This window comes from Bos indicus, chromosome 7 (assembly GCF_029378745.1).
Source record: "Bos indicus isolate NIAB-ARS_2022 breed Sahiwal x Tharparkar chromosome 7, NIAB-ARS_B.indTharparkar_mat_pri_1.0, whole genome shotgun sequence".
Taxonomy (NCBI): Eukaryota; Metazoa; Chordata; class Mammalia; order Artiodactyla; family Bovidae; genus Bos; species Bos indicus.
In genome coordinates this window covers 2961713-2987313 of record NC_091766.1, presented here as the reverse complement: position 1 = coordinate 2987313, position 25601 = coordinate 2961713, and the positions used below count along the sequence as shown (strand labels likewise).

The 25601-nt window shown below is 51.2% G+C and overlaps 1 protein-coding gene across 1 annotated transcript; it reads left to right on the top strand.

The window, feature by feature from the left end:
• Positions 1-7228: 7228 nt before the first annotated feature.
• ARF1 (ARF GTPase 1) lies at positions 7229-25369 on the top strand. The gene is made up of 5 exons (XM_019963741.2): positions 7229-7374; positions 23309-23493; positions 23568-23678; positions 23767-23891; positions 24048-25369. The coding sequence occupies exons 2-5, from the start codon at positions 23346-23348 to the stop codon at positions 24207-24209; spliced, it is 546 nt and encodes a 181-aa protein (XP_019819300.1). The 5' UTR covers positions 7229-7374; positions 23309-23345; the 3' UTR covers positions 24210-25369.
• Positions 25370-25601: the final 232 nt, after the last annotated feature.

The following is a 25601-nucleotide window of genomic DNA, read 5'->3' as shown; positions in this document are numbered from 1 at the left end:
CACAGTGTTGGAGAGACCAGAATGGAAAGCAGGGAGCTGGACCCCAAGCCAAGTGACAGGTGTGAAGGCCAGCCCTCTGGAGCGTGAGTCAGGGCGTGCGTGGCAGATCCCGGCAGCAGACGCTGGACACCGCTACGCCTCAGGCTGGGCTTTTTAATTAACCTTGGCCACTCTGATGGGCCCCAATTAAGTGGAGAATGTGATGGCAGAGCGGGGTCAGGCAGAGAGATGGGTTTTAATTAAAGCACTGAAGGGTCCTAGCCAGGGTAGCGGTGGCCTAGGCAGGAGCGCCCCCACCTGACCGCCTTGGTCCTAGTCTTGCTCCAAAGGATGCCACACCTCAGGTGGCAAGAATAAGTACTGCTTGCCCATGGCCAGGCATGGCACCCGAAGGGCCTGTGACCTCTCACCCTCTCTGCATGGCCCAGGATCAGGCAGCTCCTCTCGGAGCCACGGTCCCCACTGGCTTCCCCTCTCTCTGAGCATCTACAGTGTGTCCACTGTAAAGGCCCTGCTGGGCGGCAGAGCACAGAGAAAAAAACCATGAAACAAACGTGAAAGTGAAGCTGAAATTGGCTTAGTCATGTCCGACTCTTTGTGACCCCATGGAAGCCCTCCATGGACTATATAGTCCACGGAATTCTCCAGGCCAGAATACTGGAGCGGATAGCCTTTCCCTTCTCCAGGGGATCTTCCCAACCCAGGGATCAAACCCAGGTCTCCCGCATGGAACAAATAAATGTATTAAAAATGTTCATGTGCAATAGGGGAGAGTGGAGTGAAGGGAGGGCTATTTTCAATGGAGAGGGGCGTTGAAAGGAGCATAGACCCTCAGAAAGAGGAAGGAAGGAGAAAGCAAACTCACCTGGAAGGGGGCAGTCAGTGCAAAGGCCTTGGGTCAGAACCCTGGGCACACCTTAGCTGCCCGATACCAGCAAACTAAAATGAGACGGAGGGCCTCCCTGGCGGTCCAGGGGTTAAGAATCCAAGCTGCAGTGCCGGGAGCACCGGTTCAATCCTGGTCTGGGAAGATCCCACATGCCGCGGAGCAGCTAAGCCCTTGGGCCACGACTACTGAGCCTGTGCTCCGGGGCCTTGCTCTACAACTAGAGAAGCCACTGCAACAAGCAGCCCGCACAGCACAGCCGGACAGTAGCCTGCGCAGCAATGAAGACCAAGCAGAACCAGAAATCAACAAAAATAAATACAAACTGTAAAAAATAAAATGAGAGGGAGCCAGACAGCAGAAAGTCATGGGCATGGAAGGCTTTCAGCATCACTCAGGTAGACAAGGACCACATGGGGCTTCTGAGTTGGGCCACCTGCTAGGTTCCAGGAACCAGAATGCCTGACCCCCGTAACTCAGACACCAATCTGCTTGGTGCTCCCCTGGCCTTGCTCAGTGGAATGGCAAGCAAGACACTTGTGAGTCCTTGACAGATTCTGTGAGTCTGAGGATGGTCCAGACTTGGGCTTGGAGCTCTCTGGGGGAGACGGTGGCAGGCAGGCACATGAGTCCTACCCCACAGCTGCCCATCTTTCTTCAGAACAGTTCTGCGATGACTGCAGCTACAAGGCTGACATCCTCCACGGCTGGCTCCCTCCAGACCGGGGGCTTTGGGGGTGATGTGTGAAGGAAACGGGGTGAGAGAGTGTCCTTCCCCTGGTCCTGCCAGGGGCTGCAGGGCAGGGGGAACCCAGGAAAGGACTGTTCTAACCCCAAGAGCCAGAACCGCTGCGAGGTGTAGCAGTCAGAGCAGGGGACAGCTGCCCACTGGGGGACACACACCCAGCTGCACTTGCAAGAAGCTGGCCACCCTCGGGCCAATGTGTGCAGATACCACCTGGACAGGCAGGTGAAGGAAAGAGGGGTGTCTAGGGGACCCCCATACTTTCAGCCCCAGAAACCAGTCCACACGAGCCCCTGGGGAGGCCATGACAAATTTCCACAAATGTAGTGGCTAAGACAACAGAAATTTGTTCTCTCCTGGGATTGGAGGCTGGAAGTTCAAAATGAAGGTGTGGGTGGAGTGTGCTCCCTCCAGAGGTCCTGGGGCAGACCCTTTCTGCTCCTGGTTCTTGGTGCCTGGGTGTCCATTGGCTTATGGCTGCGTCACCCCGGTCTCTGCGCCTGTGGTCAGGTGGCCACCTTCCGGGGTCTGTCTCAGATTGCCTGTAACAACACTTGTCACTGAATCCAGGGCCCTAATCCAGAATCATCTCACCTCAAGATTCTCAATTAATTACAACTGCAAAGACACCATTTCCAGACAAGATCCCATTCTGAGATTCTGGACAGATGTGACTTTGGGGGTTTACCATTTTACCCCCTGAAAATCCTGTAGGGTAAACCCAGGTACTACCGCCTTGCACCAGTACATGCCACCAAGATGCTCCTAGGTCCTAACCCCCAAGGAGACTGCATATATAAGGACTGTTATTTTAAGCCACTAGGGTTTGTGGAACTTGTCACCAGTCCATAGATAGGGCTGCTGCTGCTGCTGCTAAGTCGCTTCAGTCGTGTCCGACTCTGTGCGACCCCATAGACGGCAGCCCACCAGGCTCCCCCATCCCTGGGATTCTCCAGGCAAGAGCACTGGAGTGGGTTGCCATTTCCTTCTCCAATGCATGAAAGGGAAAAGTGAAAGTGAAGTCTCTCGGTCGTGTCCGACTCCTAGCGATTCCGTGGACTGCAGCCTACCAGGCTCTTCCATCCATGGGACCTTCCCGGCAAGAATACTGGAGTGGGGTGCCATTCAGGGACCAAAAATCTTTTCCCTTTCCCAGGGTTTTTGAAACCCTGAATTCATCAGATGCCTCCCAAGACAGGTTGGGTCCTTCCCTCCTGCTGTTCTCTGTCTGGGGGTTTAAAGGGGCAGAAGGGCCCCCCAGAGAGAGGAACAGACACCAGCCCTCTCAAACCTGAGGGTGAGTCCCAAGAGAACAGCTTGGTCCAGGTGGAGACGAGGGCTGCAGGCCCCCTCACAGTCTATGATACAATCTGTGCCCAGACCGATGAGGGATGCCCCTCCTCCCTCCCTCCCCTCCCCATCAGCTTGCTGAGTGCCATGGCTCCACACCCTGGTCAGCCTGGTCCCGATGATCTCCTCCTGCTGGCTTCCTGGCCTCCAGCCAGACTGCAGTGACCACCACGGAAAGTGCCTGAGTCACTGGGGTCTTCCTGCCCCTCAAATTCCATGTCGGATATCTCTGCTGGTCCCCTGCCATCCCCAAGTGGGGCCTCTCTCCCTCCCCTACTGACCTCATCTAGAAGTTAGAGCGGGGAGGTTGTGTAGGCACCAGGGACCCCCTAGCAGGCTAGGGAAGTCCATGAGCTCCTTCTCAGAATACGGTTTTATTACTACCTAACATAAATGATTTTTCCCAGGGACGGGGGAGCCTGGTGGGCTGCCGTCTATGGGGTCGCACAGAGTCGGACACGACTGAAGAGACTTAGCAGCAGCAGCAGCAACATAAATGATGCACCATCAGAAACAGACCCAGTTATCAAAAGTTTTAAGATTTTTGTGGCATGTGACTTCAGGGGCAACAGGTTTCTATGATCTCGACGAGGATGATGGTTTCCAAAATGTACCGAGTGCAGTTAGCACTTTCCAGACTGCGTACATCCAGCATGCCCTTCTGACTGCGTTCAGCTCCAATAATGCTGGCAGACGTGGGACTGAAGTGTTGTGCAGAAGCGGGCGCGGAATGCAGGGCTGTCGTTTCCGTCAGCCTCCGTTGCCAGCGCTAGAGATGAAAACGCTAGCTGCAGCCTGACAACCACTGTAATCTCAGTGGAGCAGGGGACAGAAACAAGATTTCATGGTTCCTGCAATGGCCATGACAGGACATAAAATTGCCTTGAGGTTTCTGTTGCTGACAACATCATAGGTCCAGTGCATACCGCTATTTGGGAATGTTACCTATATTCAAACTGGGAGGGGATGGTAAATGTCAGTCAGAGGGTCCTAAAAAGACGTGCTTTTTGGCATCCCAGCGCGAAGCTCACTGAGAAGCACTCCCTGGACTCGCCTTACCTATTGTCTGCCCAGGCATGAAGTGAGACCAAGAACCAGGTAAGAAGCATCTTTCCCAGTGAAGCTGGCCTTCTAGACAGCACTGCCATGCCCAGGAGAGCCGAGACGAGTGTTCAAGAACTGCACATTCCCAGACAGTGACCAGGAAGAGGGAGAAAAGCCCTGGGTAGGGAATGGTCCTGGGCTGTTCCTGTAAGCTGGGCCAGAGAGAGGATGCAGGGAAGGGAGGAGCCTGCATGATATGCGGACACTGAGGCAGGAGTGGGTACGCTCAAAGAGTCTCAAGGTGGAGAGGCCCCAGAGTCAGCCCACTCATAGGCATGGAACTGGGCCATGGTACTCCCACTGACCCTTGACCGCTGTGCAGATCTCGGTGGGCTCACCCCCATGCCAAACACAGGCTTCTGACATAACCTAGCTGTCCCCAGACTCCAACCCAGGCCCAGGACAAGGGGCAGAATGGCGTGGGGATGGGGCAGGAAAACAGGCATGAGCATGGAGGGCATGCAGGTGCCATCCCAGGACCCACACCACCAGAACAGCTGGCATAATCCCTGAAGCCTGCACTGGAGAGACACATAGGAGAGAGGGCTTTGGGGGCGGGTCCTAGAGAAGAAGGGCTCTGAGCTGAGCAGAGGGAAGGATTGGGCCCTCTCCACATCCCACCTGTATCTGGGACAGAAACCTGTCTCAGGGTCCCCTCTGGGCCCAGGGTTTCTTTAGAGGCCAGCTCACCAGGGGAGGGCAAGTAGGCAGAGACACCCCAATCCCCCCACCATCCCGAGAAGTTTTTTAAGAGGATACAGTTCTGCAACTGGGTCTTGGGTGTTGAGTGCCTTAGTAAGTACTGAGCTCCCCATCACTGGAGGAACCCAAGATAATGTTGCAACCTACAGATTCACTGAAGCTCCAATGTCTTCAGAGGCAGGGTGGGGACAGAGGAAGAGACGCTGGCAGCAAACACGCTAAGATCCGAGATCCAGGGGCTCAGTTCTAACTGTGTGACCTTGGGTGGGCTTGCAGCCTCTCTGACTGCCACTAGCCTGGCATAAATGTTGCCCGCTTCACAGGTGCCACACATAGAAGCTGCATGAGGTACTTAGCAGGCTGGGGGGCTTAGAGGGTGTACTCCTATTCCCTCTCCCTCCTGCCTCGGCTCTTTTGCTCTTTCTGGCACTTCTGTCCCTCTAACCACCCTTCCCAGGGTTCAGCATCCCTGTGTCTGATCTTGTCTTTGGACTCAGGGACCCCCCCAAGAGGGGAGAAACTTAGCCCCAGACTTCTGCTCTAGCTCAAGCTGAAGGTGAGGATCTGGGCTGGGGGCTTTGAACCTGAAAATGGCTGTGGCCATGGATGCTGGCAGGCCCTCTAGCGGGCTCACTCTGCCCTCTCCTGGCCAAAGCTGGGCAGGTACACAGCTTTTCCATCCCTGGAAAGGGGACAGGGAGGTCCTGGTGGGCACTGGGGCCTCATTTTCCCTAGGCAATTGCCTAGTACCTCCTGGCTCTCTAACATCTCCTGCCTGGGGCAGGGATCCTTCCCCTGATGTGCCCACCCTGGGCCCCCATACCTGTCTGGTCTGAAGACACCCTCTTTTCCCAAGACCAGGAGAAAAGAATTAGGAAGAAGGTAAATTCGGTAACCTCGGGTTTACATAGCAATCCACCTTATTTTTAAAACTGTGTATGTATCTTTCACATGCTCCTTCCTGTCTATTTAAGGACGCTCCTGAGGACACAATCATTTGCAGGCATTCAGCTGTGGGTCTGGAGAAGGCAATGGCACCCCACTCCAGTACTCTTGCCTGGAAAATCCCATGGATGGAGGAGCCTGGTAGGCTGCAGTCCACGGGGTCCCTAAGAGTCGGACACGACTGAGCGACTTCACTTTCACGAATTGGAGAAGGAAATGGCAACCCACTCCAGTGTTCTTGCCTGGAGAATCCCAGGGACGGGGGAGCCTGGTGGGCTGCCGTCTATGGGGTCGCCCAGAGTCGGACACGACTGAAGTGACTTAGCAGTAGCAGCAGCTGTGGGTCAGTTCTCTAGGGAAGAGAGCCAGTAGCACCAGAAGGTTCTGTGCCCCTCTCTGGAGACACAAAACCCTGAGCGCACGTTGAGTGAGCACTGTGATGTGTTTACAGCAATGAGGAGACAGAAGCTGAGGTGTGGAGCACAGGCTAGGTCTTCCATAAATGATGAGGGCTGGGGAGGCTGCAGCTCAAAGCAAGCGTCTGGCTCCCAAGATCCAGGGCCCTCAGCCTCTCGGAAGAGGAGGTCATCAGTGTTTGGTGCAGGAGGGCTGCCTGGGGGGTAGTGGGCAGCCCCAGGGAGAGCTGGTGAGGTCCCAGCCACCCCAGCGCTGTAAGGAGGCCCCAAGAGGAGTGGGTAGGTGGGGAGTACAGGAGAGAGGTCCCTGGACCAAGAGGCAGACCCCTAGACCAAGGCCCAGGTGATGACCTGCTTCGTGCTCTCCACAACATGCAAGATAGTGAGTGAAGGCTGCCCCAGCAATCTCACCTATGCCTCCCATCACAGCAGCTGGAGGATAGTACAGGAGAGAGTTCAAGTAGCGCAGGAGTGGAGTGATGGTACGGGGCTCACGTCGGCAGGCCACAGAGAGTTCCCAAGCAGGGGGCCACAGTAAGGCCCGAGCCTGGAGAATGCGGAGAGCAACCACAGTAGCCCCCCTCTCCCTTCTGATCAGCTTAGGGAGGCTTCCCAGAGGAGGGCTCCCCTGTGTCACCTGGATCCCGCTCAGGTGGCACCCCAGGGCAGCACTGTTCCCTGCCCAGGTACTTGCTCCACCCGTGCTACTAGATGCCTTCTCCATTTGATCTTGACTCTTGCTTCTCCAGGTCGCTCCACGACCGCGCACAGGACAGCGTGTGTCCCTGCGGTCCCTCCAGTCCCTGAGGCTGGAGAGGGGAGTTGGCACCCAGAACCGCCGCCCCGGGACTGCAGGGACCGCCTGGGACTCAGTCTCTGCATCTGCCAAATGGGCTTGAGAACTCACCCCCGGGCAGATCACCGACAGGCGCACGCAGGCGCAGCCGGACTCTGCCTGGGCTAGGCGCGCTGGGGACGCGGGGGGCGCGCGCAAGCGCAGCGGTGAGCGAGGCGTCGCCTACCCAAGGTCCTGTCCCTACCTCCCGCACAGAGTCTGCGCGTGCGCACAGCAAAGGGCGAGTGGGTGGGACTGCGGGGGGGACTGCCCCGTTCCCCAGCGTCCCCCGCGGCAGCAGGCACTGACGTGGCCGCCGTCAGAGCCGCCATCTTGTGGGAGCGAAACCAACGCCTGCCTCCGAGCAGCATCTGCGCCGCGGCCGCCGAGGGTGAGGCTGGGCTGGGGCCGAGGCGGGGGCGGGGGCCGAGTTGAGGCCCAGCGCGAGGCTGAGCCGGGGCGGTGAGGGCCGAGACAGGGGCTGAGGTGAGGCCAGGCCGGGCGAGGGGCGATGTGAGAGCCGAGGTGAGGCTGGGCCGGGGGCCGAGGCGAGGCGGAGTCGAGGTGGGGAGCCAAGGCCCGGCGGGCCCAGGGTAGAATAGAGGCCGGGGGTTGAGGCGAGACTAGGCCGGGCTGGGGCTTCAGGCTGGGCTGGGGACCTAGGCGGGGCGGGGCAGGGTGGGTGCGGAATGCTGGGCCAGGGGTCTAGGCTGGGATGGGGGTCGAGTCGGGGCCGAGCTGGGGCGGGGGCTGAGTCGGGGCCGGGGAGGGCGTCTGTCTGGCCACCCTCCCACCAAGCCCCCCAGAGTGGCCGGGGCGAGCTCCCGGAAGTCCGGCCCGCAACGCGGGCTCTCCAGGAAGCCCCGCTTCTTGCTCCGCCTCCGAGGCCTCCTGTCTCGGGGTCGCAAGGACCAGGAAACTGAGGCCCGCAGCCCGGGACATGGCCAAGGTCACACGATGGCCAGGGTTTGAGCCCAGTTCCTGTTTGTTCCGAGAACAGAGCCGGCGAGGCCGGGCGGAGCCCCGGGTTCCTAGGCGCGTGCTGTGGCGCTTGGGTCTGAGTAGGAGCGCCTATGGCCCAGGAAGCCCTCGATGGACGCGCTTTGAAGGGCTCCATTATCCAAGATTGCTGCAACCCCGGGATTGCTTCCTGGGTGCCTTTGGCATGGATTAGAATACACTTCCGAGCTGGTGAATCTTTAACCTACCTGTATAACGCGACCTGGCCGGAGTTGAGGCAGCCTCCCTAGCAGAGCGTCCTAACGCTTTCCAGTCCAAGCAGTTACGGACGGTAAAACAGTAGCTTTGTTAATAAGGCTTGGCAAGCAATTTCAGAGTACTTAAAATATTAGTTAACCAGTTGAGCACTTTTGAGCGCTCAACAGAACACCAAGTTGCTGCTTCTAGCGAAAACTAGCGAAATTGCACAAGAAATCACTGGCAGGAGACGGGCAATTCAAACGCTTTGGGTGTCCCCGGAAGTCACTGTTGAGAACTGTGTAACTGATGTAGTCGTAACTGATGCAGTTGGTGTTGGAGTAGTCAGCTCTTGGTCTTGTTTCAGAACTAGTGGTCAGCGTTTTTTTTTTTTTTCCCCCCTGCTGGCTGTTTGCATGGTTGCTCTTGCGTTTTTGGCAGAGTGTCTGAAGGAGTGTGAGATGCCATGGCGTGTGCTGTGTCCTTGGGAGTTTTCAGAAACCAACATGAGGAGCCCAAACTGGAAGAACTTTGAATGTTTGGTGTTGCTGAGCCCAGGATTAGGAGCAGTTGAGTGTGTGTGTTTGTCACGAATATGGCCACTCTATGTGCTGTCTCCCTCCCATAAAGGTTTTTTCTAGTTAATGGGTAGAGTGTAACGTGTCTATTCACTGGGAATGTCCTGTTGAACACAAATCCTTGTCACTTGGGCATTACAAATCTGTTTCCTCTGATGGCTAACTTCAGATACAAGTATTCAAAATTGCTACTTCAGAAAGATTTAAAATATTTGGTTTGCATGATAGCTGACTCACATGCTGTCTGCTTATCATTGTAAGAAAGTTAGAAAGCAAAAACTGGTTCTGTGCTTCTCACAGTTCTGGTTTTTTAAATTGTGTGGTTTAGCTATTGCTTTGCCTCTTGCGCAATGTGAAGGGGCCGTTCAGACCTGCTAAGCCACCTTTTCCAAAGATCACGACAGGCTTGAAACTACAACAGGGTACACCTTGACTTTTCTTTGACTTTAGTAAAATTTAGTATGGACCCTCGAGTTGATCTCCATGGTCAAATGGCCTTAGGAATAAACCTAACAAAGTGGGGGAAACCCTTGTGTAAGTTCATAAATAGTATATTAACTTGGTTTGAGAGAGTTGAATCAATTTTCTTTGAGTTCTTCAAATTGGATGTTGCCTTGATACTTGAATTTAAATCTGCTCTTGATCACAGGTCAGGCTCACCGAGCATTTCTGTAGCTCTCCTGAGGATTGTGATCACTTACTGAGCTGGTGTTCAAACCCATCTAGCCTGTGCTTCCTTTACCACTTAGGACTGTCTCTGTGCACAGCATTCCATAGTCTCCCCTTTGACCTTCCAACCTTTGTAGGATTAGGAGAATGAAGGAAGTAAAATGCACATCTGTCAGAGGTTGGAAAAGAAACATGAAAAATTCCCTTCATTTGGGATCTTAAGATTAGGTGAGAACTTAACCTCTTTTGTGATCTGTCTGCTCCTCATTGATGTGGATGGTATTAGAAATGTCCTCCTAGCACCATCTGAAGTGGTCTTTTGGAAATGTTTTTGACCTAACAGTGGGTTGGGTGTAATGCTTCCTGCTGGCAAGTAAAGGAGGGCTTGGGAATGTGTGAGTGTGAGAAAGGTGGGTTGGTTAATTTCAGAGTGTGAGCCAAGGTGAGGGGAGTACTTCATCCTTATTCTTTTGTGATTGTTAAAAATATTTTAAAATATAGCACCTGTTATAACTATACAGCTGTAACACTATTCTGGAAGGTACTTCAGCATTCTCAGATGGATCAGATGGCCTGATTAGCTAGGAAAAATGTGGCAGAATTTAACACAAACACATCAAAGCTCCTTATTCATGGGAGAGTCTGTTAGGCCCTCACCCAGTTCTTTCACATAAGCTTCCTTATATGAGTGGGTAGAAATAGTGAAGCTATCTGTTGCAAGGAGCTAACCTCAATATTCCTAACAGACCACGTTTCCTGATTTTTGCATATGTTGGAGACTGCGGAGCAGCCTGTCATCGGCAAATAGGAAGGGAAGAATAGGACTTCTCACTGACTGAAAGAGACAGGAAACACACAAGGCAGGCCGATTTTTACACACACAGCACTTGGCAGTGATTCTCTTCAGGAGGCAAACATTTTTACACACCTGAAGCGACAGAGGTGACTGTTAGTATACAGCATAAATTAACAAAAGCCCCAGTTATGATCCACGCACATTTCCAGAAGTTAAAAATGTAGAGTATATTTTAGAAACATTAATTAATGTTTTCAGAATTTAGTAAGTTTTTGTCCTCTAAAGGATGCTAGCAAGTTGGTAGAATTTGTCTCCAAAGAGCAAGTCATATGTAAAATAGCCGGCATCTCTCAGTTTGTATTGTATGTCAGATTATGTTTGCAGTGCTACATGTGGGCGCTAAACAGAAAGTTGAGTGGTGCTAGGTCTCTGAGGCCCTGGAAATTTTTTGGCATGAAGTTTTAAGTATCCTGTCAGTTTACAATTTCAAGATTCTGTCTAAACTCATATGTGCAAAGTAGGAATAAAGGCAAAGTTAGATGTGCCAGCATTTTGAGCACAGGTTTCAGAATAAAGGATATCTTTAAAAATTGCTATGAAGAGTACATTTTCCTGTGGAGTTTTCTATTATCTGTAGATGAGCATGCAGTTCCTAACTCATTGAATCTATTATTTGCTTAAAATAATTACAGTTTTTAACATTTCTCTTCATCAAAGTGATACGAGGTCTTGCAAATTCCTGAGGAGATCAGTGCACATGTATTCTTAGTCACTAGTCGCAGGTACCCCGGGGCAGGTTTAGGAAGCAGATTGTGTTCACGCCCCTTCTGTGGCATTGAGCATTCCTGAGCTGCACGCGTCTGCCCTGAGTAGCTAACTGTGTCTCGTATTTCCTCCTCACTGGAGTGTCAGAGAGATGGTCGGGTTCTACCACACTCACGGGTACTTTTACACCAGTGTGAGAGTCATCATTGACTTGATAGGTTTTTTTTTTTTCTGACAGACTAATTTTTTAGAAAACTGTGTGTGATTAATCTTTCTATTTTTTAATTCTTAAAGCCCTTAAATATTCTTTTGTGATTCTTTTCTCCTCTCCTTGTCTGTGAATCTCTTGGGTGCCCAGGGAGGTGACCAGTGGAGAAAGACAAGTAGAGATAGGGAGATGAGTGACGGAAGGTGGGTGAGGGCTGGGTGGAAGGTGGAGGGCAGCAGCAGAGAGTGGAATGGGAAAGCAGGCCCACGGGGCCCGGAAGGAGCAGTGGGCGCTGAGTGTAGCTAGTCAGGCCTGTCTGGAGGGACAGGGAGGAGTGTCATGTGAGCAGAGGTGTGAAGGAGGGGCTCCTGTGGGTCTTGGGAAGAAACAGGAAGCTTCTCCCTTGCAGGGGAAAACAGCAACAGAGGTCCTTAGCTGGGAGTGCGCTTAGTGGTTTTGGAGACTTGCTAGGAGCAGAGGAGGGGAGGGAAGCCTGCTGGTGTGTGCCAGTGGTCCTTGAAGGGGAAGCCCCACAGAAAGGGTATCTTGGAAATGCGTGGGATGATTTTGGGCTCTGTCAAAGGTGGGAGGCAATACTGATATTTAGAAGCAAGGATGCATTCTGCGTGACTTTCATGTAGGGGAAAAAGCTGTTTATTTCTTAAACCTAATTCTGTTTATGTGCAGAGTCAACTTGTGTGTGTATGGTTTTAACTGAAGGTGTGAGTCGCTCAGGCGTGTCCGACTTCTTGTGACCCCATGAACTATAGCCCGCCAGGCTCCTCTGTCCTTGGGATTTCCCAGGCAAGAATACTGGGGTGGGTTGCCATTCCCTTCTCCAGGGGAATCTTCCCAATCCAGGGATTGAACCTGGGTCTCCTGCATTACAGGCAGATTCTTTACCATCTGAGCCGCCAGGGAACCTTGGTTTTAATAGATGTTCTGAATTCTCAAGGAATGAAACTACCTTGTAAATTAAGGGTGATTGTATTTGGCTCTTTGCAGAATCGTACCAAGAGTTGTTCTCTGTTTCCAGGTGGGGGAAGGAAAAAAAACTTGGTGGACACACCAGGCCTTGAGTGTCTGAGATGCTGCTGCATTTGTGGCAGTCTTCATTAGGTGGTTCTCTGCCTGCCTCCCTTGAACTTGGGGTCATGACCAGTGTTGAAGGTCACGTTTTATCATATGACACTGTCTTTCATTTCCCAGTTACATTTTAGGTGGGGCAGCGTGGGTTTTTTGCAGTCCAGTGAGTATGTTGGTTATATTGTCTCCTAGCTTCCTTCTGAATGGTAGAGCTGATGCTGTGAGATGCATGGGAGTGTTGGCCCTGATCTTTCCTAATAGTCCCCTCTTGCTGGCATCAAGAACACCTTGTGGAGTGAAAGCTACAGGCTTTGGAAATGTCAGAGGGCGGGAGATAAGGTGGCCAGGACCAGGCACAGGCAGACAGTGACGGGGAAGCACCTTGCGAAAAAAGAGATGATGGGACTTGCCAGTGAACAGATTTGGGGGTGAGAGGGACAGAGTGGGATTGTGGGTATCTCTGAGGTTTGGGTCTGAGGAACTGGGAGGAAGTTGCACAGGATTAAAGTGGGAAAGAGAAGGTCCTTTTATATTTGAGGATTAGATTTTGATGGGAGATCCATGAATTGAGGGGGAAATAGGAGATAAGTCTGGAGATGAAAGGAAGGTTCAGCTGGGGTGCCATATAGGGGGTTGCATTCCTCTGGGATTGAATGGCTGGACAGGGGCAGTGCTAGTGAGTGAAAGTACAAGACACCAAGTCTTGGACTGATGGGACCTCTGGTCACCTGAGAGGGGCGCCAGGGACTGCTGGGAGGTTTTAAGCAGAGGCTGGCAGGAGCAGGTATGTGAATGGAATTTCCCTGAGTCCAGGGCTGCCCCCAGTTTAAAATGTGAGCAGAGTAGGAAGAGGCCAACTGAGAGGGTTGCTTTGGCTGTTTGGGCCAATGAGAAGTCCACCCAGTCACTTTGGCCTCCCAGGCAAGACCATCGAGGGTGTCCTGAGTGCCCTGGGCTGGTGCAGCATCTCTGGGTGCTTCTAACAGGGGTCTCAGGAAGGCGGGTCTGGCAGGGGGCGTCAGAGGTAGAGGATCGAACAGACTCTGACTCATTGCTGCTCTCCCCTGTTTTCTGTCCTCTGGGAAGCCCATCTCTCAGAAAAAGAGGTAGGGCTGTGATCTTTTTTACATTTTGTTTTCAAAATGAAAGTTCTCTGCAGGAAAAAATCAAGTTTTGGAGATTGATTTAATCATTTTCAGTTCAGTCGCTCAGTCATGTCCAACTCTTTGCGGCTCCGTTAATCACTTTAGTCGTTCACAAAGTTTTCTTGTTCTGAAAAAGCCTGGGGGTTGGGGACACCTGCCACTCTGAGAAACTTTGGGGAAGAAGAACTGGGCACTTTGACAAGCTAATAGTTGGTTGCACTTCCCTTTTTCTTCAAGGGTGTGGAAAGGGTCTCGGCAACACTGGCTTCCCTAGAGCCCTGCCCTCGTGCCTGGAGAGGGTCCTGTGTCTGCACCGTAGGTGCAGGCAGCCTTTTTGAGAAGACCCCAGAACAGAAACCACAGAGGCTTCACATCTGTGGTGACGACATAATTAGAGTAGAGTGACGAAAGCAATTAATGTGAGTTATTTCACGACAGAATCCTGAACTGCCATCTCTTTCTCATTCTTACTTCTAGAACTAAAACACAGGATTGTGCTGTTTGACAGGTGTGCCTGCTTTTTCTGTCAGGATCATGGGGACTGCGACTTCAGCAGCTGGAGATATGTGTGTGTGTGCGCGCGTGCATGCCCTTGCGTGCACACGCTAACGCTTTGGGCCCCAGTGGAGCTGTGGGTCAGTCTTTTGCCGTTTGACAGCGTTTACCGTTGAGGTGAGGCTGGGAGGGTGCGCATGTCGCTGTCGCACTCGTGTTTCACATCTGTCAGTTGGTCTCTGAGTCTGGAGCTTCTGCACCCAGAGCTGCACTCATCACACAGCTGCTCCTCACCGTGAGTGTGGTGACTTCACCCCACCGTGTGCCGAGGGCGCACTGAAAAACGTAGAAAGGAAAGGACTTTTTCTCGTGAAAGGTGGCATCTGAACTCGCCTTCAGAGGTTGGGTGAAGGGCTTGATGGGCATGACATGGAGAACGGTGTGAAGGGGGACTGGGAGCACAGCTAAGATCTGAACAAAGGATTGCCGATGTGCAGAATTAGTAAGGAGTTAGTGGTAGGGTGCTTTTCAGGGAGTCTAGGTGGTTTAGGGGGAGATCCTCTGGAGGAGGGCATGACCACCCACTCCAGTATCCTTGCCTGGAGGATCCATAGGTGGAGGAGCCTGGCAGGCTACAGTTCGTGGGGTTGCGAAGAGTCGGACACTACCGAAGTGACTTAGCACAGCACAGGTGGTGTAGAGTGGCCTGTAGTTTCTCGTATCCTGCTTTATTTTAGTCATAAGTTGCTTTGTTTCCTGCATTTTCTGTTTAGTCTGTTATACATCTTTGTTTTAGTATTTATTTGGCTGTGTGGGGTCTTCATTTCAGCTTGTGGGCTCCTTCGTTGTGGTGCTCAGGCTTAGTTGCCCTGCAGCACGTGATCCCTTAATTCCCTGACTAGAGTTCAAACTCAAGTCTCCTGCATTGGAAGACCGATTCTTAACCACTGGACCACCAAAGGAAGTCCCTGTTGCACATTTTAATGTTGTGAAGTGAGTGATGTCGCTCAGTCGTGTCTGACTCTTTGCGACCCCATGGACTGTAGCCCACCAGGCTTCTCAGTCCGTGGGATTTTCCAGGCAAGAGTGCTGGAGCGGGTTGCCATTTCCTTCTCCAGGGGATCTTCCCGACCCAGGGATCGGACCCAGGTCTCCTGCATTACAGGCAGACGCTTTACCCTCTGAGCCACCAGGGAACTTAATGTTGTGAGGTTGATGCAAATTTGTGTTTTGGGTCTTTTGATTGTTTTTTCCTCCCAGGAACAACTTCTTCAGACTAAGTGTGTTTGGAGTCAGGGTGTATGTGCCCTGACTCCTAAAATATGAATGCTCGTTAGGGTCCATGGTGCCGGCTGCTCCATCGTGGAGAGCCCAGGTGCCCAGCACTGGTCTGCAGGACCTGCAAAGCCATTGCATCCCACAGAGAGCATACTCGGATGGTCCTGTGTAGCTGCCAGGCACTAGGAATGTAGGTTTACCCCGGAAGGCCTCGAGCTCAGGGACAAATCCAGGAGAAGAAATAGCAAGGAGCAGCCAGAGTCTGCTGCCCGGACAAACGCACAGAGCTGTGAGAGAGGCTCCTGACGGGGCATCTGAGCGAAGCCTCTACTTGGAGGGATCACCCACTCCTTGTTTCACCCCAGGTGAAGGCCATGTGACATTTGTGTTCATAGGTCCTACATGGATATTGTTTTCATTGGGGCTAGATCATCTGGTTATTTGGTCTCATCTGTAGATTTCAGGTCGATCGAAGTGTCTAGTTATGGTTTTTTTAAAAAGTAGTAAAATAAAACTTAAAGACTATGGATGAGAAGGAACTGCAAAACCTAAATATGTTCATCAGTTACTGCTTTGACTTTTGCAGTTATTGAAAAGTAGGGTTAATTGCAGTTACGCTGTTTCAGTGTTTGCCTTGTGGTTTAGTGTGCTTGCTCCATTAGGCACTGGACAGTGGCTGTTGAATGTTCACTTTAGTGTATACCAAGAGCTCTATTCATGAATGAAGCTTATTTCTTGGTGTCATTTTAAGAATTTCACCTTGAGTCTTAAGCTGGCAGCTGCTGCTAAGTTGCTTCAGTCGTGTCCGACTCTGTGCGACCCCATAGACGGCAGCCCACCAGGCTCCCCCGTCCCTGGGATTTTCCAGGCAAGAACACTGGAGTGGGTTGCCATTTCCTTCTCCAATGCATGAAAGTGAAAAGTGAAAATGAAGTCACTCAGTCCTGCCCGACTCTTAGTGACCCCATGGACTGCAGCCTACCAGGCTCCTCCATCCATGGGATTTTCCAGGCAAGAGTACTGGAGTGGGGTGCCATTGCCTTCTCCGTAAGATGGCAGAGAGGGATGTAAATTGAATTTCACTGATTGCTCCTCCTGAGAATCAGACCTGACCGGAAGTCCCCTCCTTCAGCTTTGGGAAGCAACTTGCAGGGCAACTGGAGACCAGCCCTCCGGTGTCACTGTACTAGCTTTTGGGTTTCTGCACTCGTCCTTCTTTAGGGGCAGGAACTGGGGGTGACTGCTGCATAGAGACCAGGTCTAGTGTCTAATTGATTGATTCCTGCAAAACATCCTGAATGTCCTGTTGTGAAAAACAAAAATCAGTCTCACGGGAACTCACCTTTAGATGCAGGCGAGAATTACACTGTTCTAGAATGTTTTTGCATGTTCTTTCATTTATTATTTTTCTTTGTATTGAAAGTTCAGAGTCAAGGTAGGTGAAATGGGTGAAGGTGGTCAAAAGATACAAACTTCTGGTTATAAGGATAGATAAACCCTGAAATGTAAGGTACAGTATGGTGACTAATTCACCATACTGTATTGTATATTTGAAAGTTGCTAAGAGAGGAAATCTTAAAAGTTCTCATCACAAAGAAAAAAGAGTGACTGTATGAGGAGACAGAAGTTAACTAAACTTTGTGTGGTGATCATTTCACAATAAATACACATATCAGATCATTATTTTGTACACCTGAGTATAATACAGTTCAGTCAACCTAAGTATATCCTTTGAGCGTCTCAGTCTGAATATTCTTCCTCTGAACATGTTCTTGATCCTTGGCTTTGTCAGAGTTGTGTTAGGCCTGTAAGGCCTATCTACCTGTCATTAGTATTGGGATGTTCAGTTTTCTTACACTAATTTGTATAAAATAGTGACAGTATGTGGTGTTCTACTAGTTGCAGAAAAATGTCAGAGCTACAGAAGTGGAGTGCTGGACTAGTAGAGTAGTGCCTTAAGGCTTTATTTTGTTGATGTGCTGGAACCCCAAGTTGATGTACAAAAGTCAGTTTGTAGCAGATAGTAATATGTGGTCATATCGCTTATGAAAGTAGGGGACCTTCCCCTTTAAAATTAAATCCTACACATCAGAGATGAATTAGGCTTTTGAGTGGTTGATAATCTAAGCACATTCATTCTGCTAAAAGAATAAATGAAACAGTTAAAGAAAATGTTTTATAATGTATATCAATTCCTCGGGAAGATCTTCACTTTATTATTTTTTCTCAAATTAGGTATTAAAACTGACATTATGAACTGTTGAGCTGTACTTCCACCTAATAAACTTCCCAAAAAAATGAAATGAAAAAAAGCTCTGATGTCACTTAGCTTGTTCATTTGAGTAGGGGAGACCCACGTGATCTCTTATTTACAGAGGGACCAGAGCAGCCTGTCCCGGTCTGAAGCACAGAATAGAAAACACGGGGGTTTATTTATTTATTTTTTTGCCTTCCTGGGTCACACTTTCATTTCCCAAGCCATGCTCTAGGTTAGTGATTTATTCTTCTTAATGATTCTCAGTAGTTTGGGTCATCTTGATAGCCGTTATTACAGAGATTCTGTTAAATAAACCAGCTCCTAGCCATTTCAGAAAATGTGACAGATTTTCCTTCTGCAGAAGTAAGCTGCACAGCTCTGTAGGGGAAGGTTTCCCTCGCTCATCCCGAATCCTCTGAGATTGGTTAGGAGATGCAGCGGGCACAGGTAGAGGTCTTGGAGATCCATATTTCTCTTTAACAGCTGTAAACCAGTTACTTTGGATTCATTTACTGGCGTGGAACAGGTGTAAACTCACAGCTACATTTTTTCCCTCCCTCTCCTGGCTTTCCTGGGGCGGCATCTTGTCTGGCCTTGGCCTGTAGCCTAGTAGTAGATCTTTGCGGATAGGAATGTGGCCAGCCAGTTGTGTCCTGTTCTTTGCTATAGTGTTGAACCGCCACCCAGTCTTTTTTCTGGTCCTAACCAGAAAAAAGAAAAAAATGTTCCTAAGGGGCTGCATCTGCTCAGAGCTTTCTGTCTCAGGAAAGAGATGATCTTTTGTTACTCTTTTTATGAGCCCGCACAAAGGTGCAAACTCAGGCAGGTGCAGGGCAGTGCTAATGTCTTCACTGCTTACAAATACGATCGTTACCATGAACCTGAAAAACAGGTTTTGGCCGGAGTGCAAAGGATCCTGGTGGAGGAAAGGGTGAAAGAGGCTTAGGCTGGATGTCCTAAAAGTTAGAACCTGTATGGAGAGGCCACAGAACAACTCTTGTGGTCACTGTTGAGCCTTTCCACTGTGACACATAGTGCGTTAGATCAGGAGCTGACAGGGTCCCTGGACCAGGCGCAGGGTGGATGTAGATAGGTGGCTTGCATGGTGGGAGGCGCTGTGTGTAGTGTCTCCTGGAGTTCGTTCTGTGCTGTGTGTCCAGTCGCTTCAGTCGTGTCTGATTCTTTGCCACTCTGTGGACTGTAGCCCGCCACACTCCTCCATCCGTGGGATTCTCCAGTCAAGAATTTTGGAGTGGGTTGCCATGCCCTCCTCCAGGGCACTTTCTTGACCCAGGGATCAAACCCGCATCTCGCAGGCAGATTCTTTACCGTTGAGCCACCAGGGAAGCCCAGAGTTCTGCTCATCCCCATCTAGGTTCAGCCACCAAATATATGGCCCACTTTCCCTTTGGGGCTACAGAAGTTGGGTAAGTTGAAAAATTGTGTGGAGGAAAGGGACCAGATTGATAATTAGGGCTCAGCCGACTGCAGGGCCAAGGCAGGCCAGGGACCGTGAGTGGGCACACACGCCGGGCTGGTGGGAGGGAGCGGAGGCCCCTGGCCTGCTGCGGCTGCGGCTGGCTGCATCTTCAGGCTGCCCTGCCGTGTGGGCTTGCTGCTGGGCCCAGTTCTCCTGGAGTGCTCCATCAGTGCCGTGTAGGGGCTGGGGAAGCATAGAAAACGGTTTCGCTCCTAGTGCCCAGGTTTCTGTGTCAGTTTGTATGAACTTAATGCTAAAACAAATGTAGACAGCAGTCTTCCAGCCTGCTTCACAGGGATAGCCTTTCATGCCTCACTGTTCTGAGTAGGGTGCCAAATACTGTCTCTAAGTATGTCAGCTTTGGACACTGAGGGTTGGCCCTTGAGACCACAAGTTCTGTCCTTGGCTTCCCAGTACCGAGGAGTGCCAGTCAAAGTATCATGACTAAATAAATATTATTCACTGCTGAGTCAAGTGGTGACTGGCTTATTATGTTTTCCCTTGAGAAATCTTAAAATGACTTCATTTTCATTCTTGGGTTTTTTTCTGGGTGTATGTCATTATTTTTTCCCAATTCCCTTAGCATTGCCAAGCCCCGTGTTTAAATCACACGGGTAATGTGTTGCTCTTTTCCTGGAGCTCTCCTTCCTGGGCCGGCTGCTGTTGAGGCCTTCCTCTGTCACCTTGGGCAGGGGCGGGGAGTGTTGCCCTTGCCTGTGGCGACCTGGAGACAAGGCTCGTGTGACACTTTGCACTTGTGACCTCTTTGTCCTGCCCTTTCACTGAGCCCATACTTTGGTTGACACGGAACTGCAGGTGGAGAGCAGTGTTTGCGTCTTTCTTTGCAGGAAACAGTTTTAGGTTTGCCACGTGATTGAGGAAAACACACAGCCTTCCTCACTGTGTCCCCGCTGGAGTGCGCATTCGCTACAGCTGATGAGCCTGCGTTGGCACACCGTCATTCAGAGCCCAGAGTTATCTTAGGGCTCACTCTTGCTGTCGTGTGTTCTCTGGCTTTGGACAGACGCATCGTGACGTGTGTCAGCCACTGTCGTATCACACAGAATAGTCTCACTGCCCTGAGAATGCCCTGTGCTCGACCTGCTCGTCCTCCCTCCCTCCCAACCCCTCAGAGCCACGGAAAGGATCTGTTTACTGTCTCCACAGTTGTCTTTTCCACAATGTCACGTAGTTGGAATTATACACTATATAGTATTCTTAGATTGGCTTCTGTCACTTAATGCACATTTATACTGTAATAATAATATACATTTATCTGTGTATTAGCACTTTTCTTTTAGTGTTGAATAACATTCTGTTGTTCGGATTTACCAAACAGTTTAGCCATTCACCTACTGAAAGACATCATGGTTGCCTCCAGACTATGGCAGTCATGAGTAAGACTTGTGAACAGCAGTGTGCAGGTGTCTGGTGGTTGCTCGTTTGCAGCCGCTTTGGGAGCATGAAGGCTGAGTTACATGTTCAGAGTGTTTTGTAAGAAACCTCCAAACTGTTTTCACAGTGGCTGCTCTTTCTTTGATGGGATCATGTCTTTGGTGCCGTGTCTCAAAAGTCATCACCAGCCCAAGGGAGATGCTGGTCTTATACGTTGCTCCCAGTTTCCCTGTTTTGAGCTTCTTGTGTGTGGGGGTCTTTTTCATTTTGGCTGTGAGCTTTGCCATGTCTGTCCTAACGCCCTGTTCTTGTTCGATGGGTGCCAGATCCCCACCACGTTGGTGCCAGGGCTGTGTGGCTTGGGGGTTCTGTTTGTTTACTTTTCTTTTTAAATTCTCTTCTGTCTTGCTTCTCTCCAAATTCTTTGTTTCAGTCAGTTCCATTGGGGGCTTCTTACAGGGAGATAGGGGCATGGATGTTTGGGGGCCTCCAGGTGTAAGAGTTAAGTCCTGGCCTCGAGGCCTCCACGTCTCATGTGCAGGTCTGTGGGGGCAGTGTGCCTCCCTGTTGATCTCGCCATATTCCTGTTTCTAGAACAGTGCACCCTGTGCCCTCCTCCGACTGGAGAGCAGAGTCAGGACCCCTGGTTCAGTTGCTCCAAAAAGGTCGCCTGGCTCTCCTGCAGGGCTGAGGGTGAGTGCTTGGTCAGGGTCAGACCCCACCAGAATTGTACCTTCTCTCTGTCCTTTTGAGTCAGTCATCACTTTTATGTCTTTATTGGTAGTGACTTCAGAAATAAGCTGAGATAAATATGCGTTCATTCTGTTTTCCATAATTTATCATCCTCTATATATTTAGGAAAAGTGGTTGTCTGCCGAAAAGGAAATACCATAGTAAAGATCTTTTTAAATTTTAATTTTATAAATAGGTAATATTATTCAAAACCAAAAAGAATTTTAAAATGTTGACAGAGCACTGAAGCCTGCTAGAAGGGGCTCCGCTGGATGCCCCTGAGACCATTGGAGCACCTAGGTCACAGTGGAGTGGTGGTCTGACCCACTGAGCAGACTCGGAATTCCTGAGTTCACACCGGATCAGTATGTGGAGAAGAGAATGGTGGTTCTTTGGGTAGAAGGCTGACTAAAGCTGGAAGGAATGACTCCATAGAGAACCACCATTTGACAGTCCTCAGGGCAGTAATTCAGCCAGGAAATGTCAGAATGCTGAAACTAGAGGGTGGAAGTTGGATAAGGAGTGGAACATGTGCAGAGTCCCCAAATGCTCACTGATGACTAAGGCAGAAAGGAACTTACGATGGAGACCTGGCAGCTCCATGTCAGCCTGTCATCAGAGTTGACGTGGGGTAGTGGGGATCTGGGGCACACCCCCTAGGTGGAATGGAGTGGGGAGTGCCTGTGGCAGGCCCATATCTGCGTCCTCCATGGGACTGGCCTCTTACCCAAGCAGTGTCCATCCAAAGTTCAAACACTGGGGAGCTCATAGTTATTTCTTGGGGGTTAGGTATGCAGGGCAAGGCTCTTTCCCAACCTTGACAATAGCTACCACCAGCACTCTCCCAGTGATTAGGTGTGAGCATCTCCCATCACTTAGAACAAGCTCTCTGTGGTTCATTTGGTTTTCTGTCAACACTCACACAGAATCTGCCTAGCTGAAGGCTGCTCAGCCCTCCACAGCTTGACTTCACCTGATTCCTAAGCATTTGAGAAAGTGACTGTTTTTTCCTAAAGCCCTGTTTGGAAATAAAACAGTTGAAGGATGAATGTACTGAGTGTTGAGAGGCCATACGTGGGTCTTACAGTACAGGAGATCCCTTCCTCTGTGATCACTTATCCCTTCCTGCAGGTCTGGGTGTCGGGGCCTGGGCTCTGACCTTGGGTCCAGTCAGCTCAGTGGCTGCTCCCAGTCTGCTCTGCTGAGTGAGGAGAGCCGGGGTGGGGGCGGGGCAGACACTGCACCCTTGTGGCTGCACCACACAGGCCGCCTCTCTGACCAGTGCTGACCACAGGTCTTGGGAAAGTGCTCTCTAACATGGCCATGCTGTGGGCTCACCCTTGGACTGAATACCCTGGTGTGCTGCTCTTGAGCCCTGGGTGTTCTCACTCACCCGGTCCTGCCTGCAGGGTGTGCTGAGCTCTCAGCTTGTTAGGAGGCATTGGCTCTTGGTCTCGGCCAGGGCCCTCCTAGGTTCTCAGGTGTTCGTTGTCTTACCATTGAACTCTGCTTCATTGAGACTTGGGGCAGTTGGGAGACATGGTAGGGCCTTGATGTGGTTGTTTCTGGCCCCTTGAAGAACTCTGCATTAGATTATGGAGAATCTAGCATTCATTTGAAAGCCACACTACTGCACCCCAGAGTGGCAAGTTGAAGGACTTAAAGGTAAGTTGCCCTAAGGCCTTGGGTGTAAGTTCCTCAGATAATGGTAGCAGCTGCTTCAAATTCCAGGAGAAGGCAATGGCACCCCATTCCAGTACTCTTGCCTGGAGAATCCCATGGATGGAGGAGCCTGGTAGGCTGTGGTCCATGGGGTCGAGAAGAGTCGGACACGACTGAGCGACTTCGCTTTCACTTTTCACTTTCATGCATTGGAAAAGGAAATGGCAGTCCACTCCAGTGTTCTTGCCTGGAGAATCCCAGGGATGGTAGAGCCTGGTGGGCTGCTGTCTATGGAGTTGCACAGAGTCGGACACGACTGAAGCGACTTAGCAGCAGCAGCAGCTTCAAATTCCAGTCAGCCTTGTTCTAAGATTCCCATATACTGCCTTGTAAGAGTGATTAGAGGCTCAAGAGGTAGGTGGGCAGGACTGTTTTCTTTTGGATAGGAACCAGAATTTCATCAGCTTCTGAGATAGGAGGAGCTGCCTCAGCCTGGCTCTGGGTGAGCGGTCTCTGAGCTGCTCCTGCTTGCCTGGCCCTGGGCAGCACAGAAAAAGACCCCAGGACTCCTTGTTCCTGCAGGTTTCTCTGGCCAGTGTTGCCCCCACCGGTCTGCAGCATGGGGAATATCTTTGCAAACCTCTTCAAGGGCCTTTTTGGCAAAAAAGAAATGCGCATTCTCATGGTGGGCCTAGATGCTGCGGGAAAGACCACCATCCTGTACAAACTGAAGCTGGGTGAAATTGTGACCACCATTCCCACTATTGGTGAGGACGCTGGGCCTTGGGAGGCTGGGAGGTGGTGGTGGCTCTGGGGATAGGCTCACCCAGGTCTCCTCCAGGCTTCAACGTGGAGACCGTGGAGTACAAGAACATCAGCTTCACTGTGTGGGACGTGGGTGGCCAGGACAAGATCCGGCCTCTGTGGCGCCACTACTTTCAAAACACACAAGGTAAGAGGGAGCTACCCCACCACACCCCTCAGGAGTGGGGCTCGGGGTGTCCCGGTGCCTGCAGTCACGCTTACTGTCCCCTCTGCAGGTCTCATCTTTGTGGTTGACAGCAATGACAGAGAGCGTGTGAATGAGGCCCGTGAGGAGCTCATGAGGATGTTGGCAGAAGACGAGCTCAGGGACGCCGTTCTGCTCGTGTTTGCTAACAAACAGGTATGTGTGACTGAACACCCTGTGTGCCGGTGGGGGTACGTGTCAGGCAGCCAGCCTCTCAGGGCTGGAGGTCTGAACAGGGTGGGGGTCACAGGGCAGGTGGAAAGGGCTCCATGCAGCCCCCCTGACCCACGCCTGCTGTGCTGTCACCCCCAGGACCTCCCTAATGCCATGAACGCGGCCGAGATCACGGACAAGCTGGGCCTGCACTCTCTGCGCCACAGGAACTGGTACATTCAGGCCACCTGTGCCACCAGTGGGGACGGGCTTTACGAGGGACTGGACTGGCTGTCCAATCAGCTCCGGAACCAGAAATGAGCTGTAATCCTCTCTCCTCCCCTCTCACTCCCTCCTTCTACCCTCGCTTTACTCTCATGTGGCAAACGTGCCCCTGTGGTGTGAGTGCCAGAAGCTGTCTCCACGGTCGGTCACAGTGTGCTTCACCATGCTGTAAATGTGCAGACGCAGCCTGCAGCTGGGTTTTTATTTAATGTAAATAGTTTTTGTTCCCAATGAGGCAGTTTCTGGTACTCCTATGCAATATTACTCAGCTTTTTTTATTGTAAAAAGAAAATCAACCCACTGTTTAGTACTGAGAAGGGATTTTAGGCACACGGGTCATCCAGGAGTTGTGTGTCAGACGAGCCCAATACTCCTCCTCTGGGCTTTAGATCTGTGTTGAGATCCATTTTGGTGGTTGGTTTTTAACCCAAACTCAGTGCATTTTTTAAAATAGTTACAAATACAAAATAAGGAGAACACTTGAACACACAGAAGGGAGAAATGTGCCTAATGTAGGTTCTGCGGTAACGGCCTGAGTCCAGTCCACCGGTGGTCTGTTTCCCGTTGGGAACATGAAACGGGGCAGAACCAGCCATGATATCCATTCTGCATGGTCACAATAGGGTCCCTGTGATTTGCTCTGTCTCGGGTCCTCCCACACCCCATAGCGTTTGTGCTTGTATTTGTGCATACATGGCCGCCCAGGAGATGGGGTGGAGGCTGCAGCCACCGTTCTCAGAGCCCTTGGAAGCGCCCCGGGCTTTTCTCGGGTCAGCATGGGCACTTTGGTTGGGACGCCCTGGCTGGAGCGGGAGCCCTGCAGCCCCCTTGCTTGCCTGCTCCGGGCTCTCTGGGGTCTCACCAGCAGGAGTGCGGGTGGTCATCCTGGAGCCCCAGCCCCTCAGAGCCCCTGTCCACATGTGCTTTTACCCCCTCAGCCTGCAAGGGCCAGATTTGCCATTGAAGATGATAACCTCTACTTCTTTCTTTTGTATTTTGATAAACACTGAAGAAGCTGGAGCTGTTAAACTTTATCTTGGGGAAAACCTCAGAGCTGGTTTATTTGGTGTCGTGGAACCTCTTACTGCTTTCAGTACACAATTAGTAATCAACTGTTTTGTATACTTGTTTTCAGTTTTCATTTCGACAAACAAGCACTGTAATTACAGCTATTAGAATAAAATCTCTTAACTATTTCATGGCTCTCCTGTGTTTGGGTGCCCCTGACAGCCTGCCCTCTGGGAGCTGGGCAAGGACAGCCACTTTCTGCTCACTTAGTGAGGGCCGCATTGCTCTGCCTTGCCCCATTCTCGCTCTGCCCATCCCTTCCCTGCCCACGCCCCCACCTTCACTTTGCCGTGGTCGGGTGTATGTCCCAGTGCCCTGGTGGTAACCACCTCATTGGTCTCACTGCTGGCAGTCCAGCCC